General features: G+C 28.0%; 3 protein-coding genes across 3 annotated transcripts in view; 1 reads left to right on the forward strand and 2 right to left on the reverse strand.

The window, feature by feature from the left end:
- The window catches only part of LOC110273069 (ATP-dependent DNA helicase PIF1-like), a 984-nt gene extending 860 nt beyond the window's left edge, over positions 1-124 (forward strand). Inside the window, exon 2 of the mRNA XM_021125933.1 lies at positions 111-124. Coding sequence (XP_020981592.1) covers positions 111-124 — 14 coding nt within the window. The remainder of the gene's footprint in view (positions 1-110) is intronic.
- A 1450-nt stretch (positions 125-1574) lies between these two features.
- On the reverse strand, positions 1575-4432 carry LOC107495434 (stromal cell-derived factor 2-like protein). Its single transcript, XM_016116583.3, has 6 exons — positions 4327-4432; positions 3601-3747; positions 3127-3267; positions 2803-2852; positions 2574-2706; positions 1575-1733 (listed from the first exon to the last, which is right to left on the reverse strand). The coding sequence occupies exons 1-6, from the start codon at positions 4411-4413 to the stop codon at positions 1674-1676; spliced, it is 618 nt and encodes a 205-aa protein (XP_015972069.1). The 5' UTR covers positions 4414-4432; the 3' UTR covers positions 1575-1673.
- A 4747-nt stretch (positions 4433-9179) lies between these two features.
- Positions 9180-10540, reverse strand: part of LOC107495415 (ankyrin repeat-containing protein BDA1-like) — a 3276-nt gene continuing 1915 nt past the window's right edge. Inside the window, exon 2 of the mRNA XM_052263423.1 lies at positions 9180-10127. Coding sequence (XP_052119383.1) covers positions 9339-10127 — 789 coding nt within the window. The 3' untranslated portion in view covers positions 9180-9338. The remainder of the gene's footprint in view (positions 10128-10540) is intronic.

The raw sequence follows: 10540 nt of genomic DNA on the forward strand, positions 1-10540 counted from the left end.
CAAAATTCGTATAATTTTATTCTCTTGACAAACAATTTTATAATTACGTTAATCATATAATTTTATATACAAACATTGATACGGTGTTGTTTCATGTATATATTTTGCAGGTATCAAAGGATAGCATTGAATTGTTATTCGGTAGGTTTAAATTATTTATTGTTTATTACAAAACTTTCTGCATTAAAATTCTCTATTAATTTATTCTTTATTTTGAGCTGATTTTGATGTTTTCTTACTTCACAATAAACTAACATATAAAACTTTGTTGGTAGATTTAAGTATTACTAAATTATTTATGGTCATATTGAGTATATATGCCTGATTTATTGAAAAAAGTAGATTAAATAACTATTTTATAGTTAATACGATTGATACTATATTAAGAAAAGAAAAATAACGCATACAAGTTATTTTTTTATTAATTAAATTATTATAATTAAAATGAAATTTAACATAACAACTTAAAATTATAATTTCAATATTATTACGTGCATGGCACGGGTGATTAAACTTGTTTTATATATATATTAGGGAAAATAATTAGATTAATCTTTTATCATTAATTTTTAAGTTAATAGTTGGTTGGGAAGGTTTTTGTTGAAAAAAAAAAAAAATCTTACTCTCACTCCTTTGAATATTATTTTTTTCATTAGCTTTCTATAACACTATTTTTTGAGTTTATATATTTATTAGTTATAATACATTTTGGAGCATGGGCATTTGCTAGGTTGGGGATACAATCCACACTCTCAAATTAAATTTTTGTCGTCATTTCAATTTTTAGATATTTCTATAAAAGCTCACATTTGCAGGTTTTTGTTGTCATTTTCATATTTACATATTATGTTGTTATAATTAGTATTTAATGTACTAGCTAACAATTTATCCTTTGATACTACTATTTATCTTAACAAATATATGAGAATTTTAATCCCTAGCTATCAATAATGAAGAATGGTAACCTTAATCATCAACTTGGAATAGTTGGCACTTCTCTCTGTTAATTAGTCAAGTGACACTGGCTCTAGCTTTATCAGAAAAAGGAAAAGAAAAGGAAAAAGAGAATACTCTCCTAGTTAGGGAGAATTATCTCTTTTAAAAGTGAAAATTATTATTTTTTACTATAAAAAAATTAAGATGTCAGACAATTGTATTCATGAAAATATACATTATTCAATACTCATGAAAGGTTGAGTAGTTTAATAAAATTACCGAATGCATAAACTATCTATTTTGTATAATTTTATTAAATTAATCCAATTTTCTTTAATGAATATGAAGTTAATTTATATTTTTAATTATTTAAATTATCAACATTCAAACTGAAAGAAATATAATTGAAAATTAATGGTTCACTTTATTAACAGGAGCTGAATCTGAATTGTGAAGTGATGGAATTAAACTTCCTTTAAAAAAAATTCATTTCTGTCATATTCCCATCTTAGTCCTGCCATAAGAGTTATTAATAAATAAAATCTACATAAGAAACTGAAGATGTTGCAGAAGATCCTCCTCAAAAATATGCTTATGAATTATTCTACTCATCTACATCTATAATTGATTTTAGAGAATGTGCAAACTCCAAATTTTGTGTTACTCTTAAATTAGTACATAGTAGAATGCATTGAAATAAATCAACTATCTCTCTTTTTGGTTTCAGTTATTGGAAGTTAAATACCTTCTGCTGCCAACCAAATGTTGTTAGCATTCTTCTCACCAACACCACAAACCTAATCAAATAAAGTAAATCATAATTATGATCATAATCCAATTCCAACACTTTAAAGCTCATTTAAGAGAAATATATATATAAGTTGTAAATTTTCTTCTAAAACTATGTTAAATTGGACATCAAAGAAATGGCCCATTAACATGTTGTGTTTGTGGAAATTCAATCATAAAAATGTGATTTTCTATCAAAATTGGGGTACAAAATTGGAAATCAAAGGAACACAAAATTGGATTTCTACACTACTTAGAAAACAGAACAAGGAAACTCAAACCTTTACTTCATGATGCATACAATTACTAATGTACTATACTATATAGTGATTTATATTATAACTAACCCTTATCCTACTAATTGGATTATTTTACCTAACCCTACAATTACTAATTAAGATATTGGGCTTTTGAATCTCATGATCATAATATAACATTTCCTGTTCTTCATAAGTCAAAGCTAAACTTTTTTTTTTTTGGTATAAAAGCTAAACTTAATAAAGAGCAAGCCTTATACCAAAAACAAAGAGCACAACATTTTCATGTCTCAAAAACCAAGAAAAGGGAGCATAACATTTTGTTGTTGAACTAAATATACAAGTCCCAAGTGCTTCACATTTAAATTAACTTTCCATTTAACCAGCATAAGATTAATTTGTTGACAAAGTAGTCCCTCGACAATTTATAATTACACTAGTATTGAAAAGATTAGAGTGTTTCATTTTAGTGTTAAGCGAATAACTACTTTGTTAAGTAGAAGCAATACCATAGGATAATTATGAAAGCATGTCTGAGTGCACTAATAAAAAAAATTTTTCATAGAAAAAAACATTCTTAATTACTGTTACCTCATGGTGTCCCCCAACAATTCTTGATGAGTATGTCATATCATGACTATGTAGATAGCCTCCAGTTTCCAAATGTTGAAGCCGAATCTTCTGATCTTGTTTCCAATTCTTCCCACTTCCTTCTATTAGAAGCCTAAAGGAAAAAAAGTGAAATACTTATAATTTATGAAGCATCTTAGAGAATGTTGAGATCTAAATATTCTCACAAAGATAAAATTTAATGTCTCACTTCCAATTGTCTCCTTTGTCCGATTCAGAATCGTCTCCATAGCAACTCACCTATATGTGCAGTTCCACTTGAAAAATATTAGAAAATAAATTAAAAGAGACTTGTTCCTTTGCAAATTGCATCAATGATGAAAACTATTTAGATAATAATCACTCCTTCTATTCCATAAATAAGCCATTTTAACGTTTCTGGTATATTTATTTATAACTCAATATATCAAGATATAAATTATGTCTGAATACATTAATTTATAAAAGTAATAGAAGTATTAATAGACTCCTTATGAGAATACCAAAGGAAGAGTGTAATTAATGAACAACTAACCTCAAGATTGTTTGAAATTGGGGAAGCATGCATATGGCTGTGAAGCCATTTTCTTGTTCCCAAGTGCTGCAATCTAATAATTGTTCCACTTTTAATGGTATCACCTTGTTTGACAGGACTCCCTTTTTCAGGCTTAACAATCTGCAACAAAATGTTAATGCCATGTAATTTTTGAGAACTACCACAACTACTATTCCATCATGTTATTTAGCAATGAAGAATCTTAGCTTAGAAAAAATGTTATTATGACCATTAAGTTTCAATGCATATGTCTACCAACAAAAGAGGTTATTAGGTGTTCAATAGAAAACAAGAAATTGCCATACAAGTACCATTCAGAATTTTTTTTACATGAACAGACTCTCTGTACAGAGTCTTAAAAGGTTGGATTAGCCACTATCAGAAAAAGGTTAAATTAGATATTATAATTCAATTTTAATAAATAAAAACATAAAAGAAAGAAGCTATACTAACCCAGTAGCTATTGGAATCATCGACAGTGGGGATACCAGTAACCGATTGTTGTCCACTGCCAGAACCATATGGAACGTCTTGAGAATGCAAACGGCATTTTGTCTTCTCATGCATCAGCTTCAGAACACTTCCATATGTTACCAGCACCTATATACAATATATGCTAACATCAAATTAATCTTACATTAGATTTTATAAAGTAACAATGAAGGCTTTATAATTATGCTATGTGTATGCTAAATAGAGCATAGCAGCTAACAATATTGAGTGATGTGACACAATAATTTTGTAGTTGCAGTCACCACAACTCTAATTCACACAACAAGACTGAAATTCGTAACTGCTAATTCAGAACTTTCAAGGAACAAATCCGCAATAAGTTACAACAAATAACAAAGGTGGCAATGAATCCAATCCATTTCAAGTTACAATAAATGGCAGGGTAATCAGATACAAACCATCGCACATTATGCAGTGTATGAGAAAAAGTCGCATCCAAAAGTGTATAATATTGGAATTTAAAACCCTAATCACAATTATAGTAATAGCCTTCGTAACGCAAAAGTCCCTACAATGGCTGAAGATAAGGATCAATCATAGCATCACGTATATTATCAGAAGTAACATGTTTTCAGTATCAATTAACTACCTTATTATTAATAAGAAGTAAGATTACGCATTTATATATAAAGAAAGAAAGAGAAAAATAATGGATTAAATTGAAACCTCGGAGGGACTTTCAGAGGAAGAAGGAGATTTGGCGGAAGAAGAATGAAGGAGAAGAGTGAAGAAGATAAACAAGGCCAAAGCCATGAGATGAATAAGAATAAGAATGAGAAAGGCAATATAATTATTTATGAAAAATTCATGTTATTTAGTTCGTTGCATGATCTATATATAATACACTTGATCACTTCAGTACAGGAAATTACGAATTAGGAATAGGAATATATCCTTAAAACGCTTTCAGTTAAATTCTAATATTAAACCTATTTGTAGGGCATTTTTTTCCCTCCAACAATTCAATTAGAATTGCAAATGGGAGAATATAATCCTTTAACCAAAGTACTCCCAACATCTCATTTAATTCAATTATTTTTATTTTTATTTTGTTAATTATAATTAAGTATGCTTTTTATTTTAAAAAATCATTAATTAATTTTTATTTTGTTAATTTTTACTATTAAATAAAAAATTACTAAAAGAATTTGATGAAATTAACAAAAAATACTAGAAATATGTTTTATTTATTAGAGATTCATTATTCATTATCAATAGTTAAAATTTAAAAATGCTGTGCTTTTTAAAGGTTCAAACTCATTATTTTGTGTTTGGTAAATAAAAAAATTATGTGTTTGTACTTGCAGTTTTTAAAAGATTGGGATACTTTTGAAAGCATCTAAGATAGAACTTTTCAAAATTGACTTGTACTTTTCAAAATTTAAAAGTCTAATATAACTTCATATCTTAACTAATTTTCAAATTTAATATTTATATTTATTTCTATTATAGTATTTTTAAATTTTAAAAGTTATTTTGCCAAACGCAATTGATATTACTTATGTTTATTGAAAGCTATTTTTAATTTGATTTACCAAATATAAATGCTACAACTTTTAAGAAGTCATCTTTTAAAAGTTAATTTTTATAAACTATTTTTAAAAAATAAAAAACTTTACTAAACTAAACCTTAATTTGGTAAAATTTTTACTTTTCAAAAATAACTTATGAAAGCTGTCTTTTAAAAACCAACTTTTCAAAAACTGCGACCTGCATTTGGTAAAATCAAGCTAAAAAAATTACTTTGATAACCATAAATGTTTGGTAAAATAGTTTTTAAAAATTAAAAGGACCATAATAAATATACATATATATATAATAAAGAATAATTACTTTTTTAAGTGCTAATAATTGATAAGGATAATTTTAGATATTTATTATTATATTAGATTATATTAGACTTTTTAATTTTGATAAGTATAAATTAAATCAACTTTAAAAATTTTTTATACTTTTAAAAATTACAAGTATAAGTACATAAGTTTTTAATTTACTAAATACAAAATGAGGTGATTTTGCTTTTGACAAGCTTCTCTCTGAAAATTTTTATCAAATCAAGTCTCACTGCATGTTTTAGTTAACTTAAACAACTTTTTAAAAATAAAAAAATCTAATTTAAAAAATTTTAAAATTTAAATATGCGTTCAAAAAATGTCGTTTCATAAGAAAACACGCAACGTCATTCTTCTCCTCTTCTAATGCCACATTGCTGCTCCTCTTCTCCTTGTGATTCGCCTCCTTCTTATCGCGCCACAGTTCTCAACGGAATTCTCTCACACCGCATCGCTTATGCCTATCGAGGTCTAAGCTCTTCTTGCGAAGTCACAATCTGTGCACTCCCTTGTAGCAATCGATCTAAAGTAAACAGTTTATCCAATCTAAATTAAAAATTGATAAAATTACATTAATTCGGATTTGATTTAATTCTATTTTTTACAAATCGTTTGATTGGATCAAATTTTAGATTTATTTTTTCATAGTCGATCCAATCCAATTCAAACCGCATAATGTGTTATAATATTATTATTTTATTATTATATTTACAATTATACTTGTTCAATTTGTTATACATTTTTCTATTATTCATGTATTATTATTATTTAATAAATATTTTATATTCAAAATATTATTTATTCATTTATTTTAACTCATCTATAATTTTATTTCTATTGTTATGTTATTATTGACTTTTTAAATATTGTTAAGACTTGTTATGTCATTGTTGGTTATTTAAAATTTGATATTGAAACTTGTTATATGTATAATTTTTTTAATTTAAAAAGTCGCAAATCCAAACCGATCCAAACCGCTTATAATCGGATCGGATCGGATTGAATTTCAAAAAAATTTATCCAATCTAAACCGCACCGCACATAAATTAAGCGTTCGGATCGAATGATTTTTTTTTTTAAAACCGTACCAAACCACACCGTAAACACTCTGCTCTCTGATATCCAGCACGTGGGTCACTGACCCAGACCACTGTCGCACACATCGTCTTGCGTTGCCGTGGTGCTACCCACGAGAGTCTGATTACATGCATTTTTTGTTGCAGATTGGAGACGGATATTTAGATAAACGTGAGATAGATATGTTTTTGTTAAAATTTGAATGTTTCTTTTTGTTTAACTATAATGTAAGGCAGCAAAAAAGTCCAATAACACAAAAAATCAACCCACACCCTTATTCAAATCAAACTCTAGTACCAGCGACAAACCCTTAAATGGAGTTCAGTACCGCGGCGGATTAGTCCTTGGCCTGCCGAGTTGGGAGATACCGTGGGAAACCAAAAAAAAAAAAAATAAAACTCTAGTTTTACAGTTTTACTTTTTATTTTCACACACAGTAAAATTAAAAAAATAACTGCACCTCCGCTCTCTTTTCTCTCTCACTCCCATTCACACTGCGGTTCTGATTCCCACGGTTGCGCCGCTGCCTCGATTGATGCCAACAAATTTTTTTATTTTAAATGTATATAATTATTTTCAAAATTATCATAACTTTTAATTTCAATCAATTTTATTTGTAAAATTTAAAAAATGTTTGGTGTTTTTTTGATTTTTTATTTATTTATTTTTATCTTTTGAGATATTTTTTATAATTGAAAACGATTAATACTTGTGTGGTTTGAGAAAAAAGAAAAAACAAAGAAAAAAAGGTATAAAATAAGATTTTTTTTGATGTTTTTATAAATTGCAAAAAATTATATCATACATAATGATTAGTTAAGTTATCAAAATTTATATTAAATGAAGAGTTAAATTTAATCATATAATGAACTAACTTATTTTCACCAATAATAATATGACACATAATAAGTGATATCTTATTTTTTAAAATTAAGAAAATTGAGTAGAATTGATTATAAAAATAAAATATTGACTTAAAAATTCTAAAATATTAACTAATATTAATAAAAAATATTATCTTATAATTTTTTTTAATCTCGGTTAATAATAAGATGGAGGGCCAATTCAAAGCCTTCGGTAAAATAAGAACAGCCCTCAATTCAAAACCCTCTTTACTATAGTATTAAGATCCTGTTTGATTTGGGTATGTTATAAAGTATTCGACCAACCGCATATAGAAAATTATTTTTAGTGGTTATTCAATTTGTATTTAGTGATAATAAAAAATAATCACAAATATATTTATTAATAATTAAATCTTAATTATTTTATGATTTATTACTAAAAATCTTTAGTAATAATTATATAATTGTTAGATATTTTTAATAATTACAAAAATTATATTATTTTTATTGTTCTGTTCTGTAAGAAGCTCTCAAGCTATAACGATTCTTTTCGAGCAATATGTCACTTGTTCCGAAGTGCTTTAAGTCGGCTTGGCTTGAATATTGTAGCAAATATATCTGTAGAAAATATTTCGATGTTCAAATCAGTAAAAGGCTTAATAAAGATGTTAATTAAATATTTTAAGTAAGGTAAAATAGAACTTGTTCTTCTCTAAATGTGAGTGGTTGGTTATATAGATGAATAAATTACTGATTTGTTGGAGTATTCTGTAATTCTTTTGGTGAAGAAGTGAGTTCCGTTTGTGGAGAAGTTGTTTTGTTGATAGACTTTGACTATTTAAATTTTGTGTCCAACTTTTTCGATACATTCCAAATTATGAGGTTAGTTTATTATTTGGTGGGTAGTATCAATTATTAAAAAAATTAAATAAAATATATAATGAGGTTTATATTATTGACACTAAAAAATTAGAACTAAATGTGATAAATTTTGTTGTTGAAGTGAGTTTAGCTTGTTATTAGAAATAGGAAAGGTTAATACTTAGAGGAGTGGTAGGAGACTAGTAAATTTTGTAATTTGTAATTATCAATTAGTTATTATTGGTATTTTTAATGGTGTGAAATTTAATCCAATAGTATAAAATTACTCACTTTTCTATTGCTGATTAAATACTGAACAAATTTTAATAAAAATAGGGTTTAAGATTTAGGGTGTAGGGTTTAGGCTGGCATATTCAGTTAGCCAAGTGGTTGACAAAGAAAAATATAAATAAATAATTTCATAGCCAATTAACTTTAAACAACTGTAATTAATAATAATTAATTTTATATTTAAAAAAATTAAATAATTATTAATTATTGACAATTAATTAATATAGAATACAGTTCAAAAATATTTATTGACTTATTGTTGGTTAGATTCTTATTGGTTACTTAGCGAAATTGGGTTGACAATTGTTATTACTTACTAGGTAGTTGTTGGTTAAGTTGGTTATTAGTTGAGAGAAAGATTTTTTTAGTTGCTAGTGATGTAATCAAAGTGCATGTATATATATACTCCTCAGCTCTCAGATGCAGATTGTGGAATCATCATCTTTGTTTCGATCTAGATTCTTCAATTCCTAACCTTCTTGCTTGATTTGAAGTGAGCAACAATGGATAATCCTTCGGTGATTCCCAACACAATAGTTACTCAATCAATTGCAATCTTTCTGAATCTGATTTCTGCGATTCAGGCACACCGCACACATACAATGAACTGAGATTGAGCTTTGAGAAATATCTGGCACCATTAAATAAAGTATAACACATAACCACCATAACTTATTACAACAAAATCAAAATTAAAAAAAAAAACACTGATAAAAAAAATCAGATTGCGTTAACAATAATAGAATGAAAGAGAACTCTAGGCCCCCTGTGGTCAAGTCATTAGATCGATAGCATAAAACTCGAATATACGAAGTAAAGTCCAACAGTCTCGAAGCTTCCGATGAAACTGGAGTTCATAATTTGCCTTGAAAACGACGACTTTTGCGACAATAACCAGCGCGCAGACAGTTATGGGTGCAAGAAAGCAAATCAGAGCGAAAACTTTCATGGCGAAGGTGGGGGATATAGAAAGGATAGAGATTATATAACTAGCGACAAATAAAGTGAGAGAGACCGAGAGTTGTAAGGCCATGTACCCTCCTGGCACCAGAATAAAACTCTGTAATATTGTCCACAAAAGTGTGAGAGAGTTCAGGATTTGTATAAGAATGAAATCAAAGGCAGGCAAGACTGATTCCCCTCTTTTTCGTGGTTCGAGAAAAGCAACAACGGTTGAATTCAGGGATAATGAAGTGGTGGTGGTGGTGGTGGCGGCAGAGGAGGAGTCTGCGTCTGCCTGATAGAGTCCACCTGGCGGGCTCAGAGCCGTTTGATAGATGGCCGTTATAACAAGAACCATAACTACCAGGTATGCGTCGCGCCGTTCGCCGGACATATTCCATTTCAGGCGAGTTATGAAATTCGACCTTGGATCTCGTGAAGCCATCTTTGACGCTTTTTCTTTGTAGTTGAGAGATTCAATTGATGCGCCAGGTTTTGTTCCCGCCTCACATAATATTCTCTTAATCTCTGAAGAACCAGCCAAGTCTAGTGCTGTTTGATTCAACGAATTCTTGTAATTCAAGGTCATATAGGGACACCTTACCAATAATTTAACTGCCTGCGCAAAACGCTGAACTCTCAAATGAACTAGAGTAATGCTGATTCATATATAATAAAAGAGAAAGTACGAGGAGCTGGAATATTTGTACGATGTGCACAATGGAAGTTTAGAAGAGTATTAGAGATATAATTATTAGTGTTACCTTTTTTTATCAGCTGAAACTTTTGGAATGAGTGGTATCATGACATCGTATTAGAATTCTAGATCTAAAGACAATGGCGGATCCAGAAATCTTATAAAGAGGGGGCCGAAAATAAAAAAATTAAAAGTGCCATATTAAAACTGAAAGTTTTAATAAAAAAATAATTGTATATTTTAATATTATTTTAACTAAAATTAATTTAAAAAAATCATTTATATCAAAAAAATTTTTCATAAAAATTTTAATTTTTATCTTTATTATAAAAGAT

This window comes from Arachis duranensis, chromosome 6 (assembly GCF_000817695.3).
Source record: "Arachis duranensis cultivar V14167 chromosome 6, aradu.V14167.gnm2.J7QH, whole genome shotgun sequence".
NCBI classification, from domain to species: Eukaryota; Viridiplantae; Streptophyta; class Magnoliopsida; order Fabales; family Fabaceae; genus Arachis; species Arachis duranensis.

Bases quoted from the DNA above. Each gene is read 5' to 3' on its own strand.
- LOC107495434 (XM_016116583.3), bottom strand. From the start codon at position 4,413: ATGGCTTTGGCCTTGTTTATCTTCTTCACTCTTCTCCTTCATTCTTCT. The intron at 3,748-4,326 runs GTTTCAATTTAA...TATTGTATATAG, and splicing joins CCTCTGAAAGTCCCTCCGAG to GTGCTGGTAACATATGGAAG. The intron at 2,853-3,126 runs GTTAGTTGTTCA...CTGCACATATAG, and splicing joins CAATTTCAAACAATCTTGAG to GTGAGTTGCTATGGAGACGA.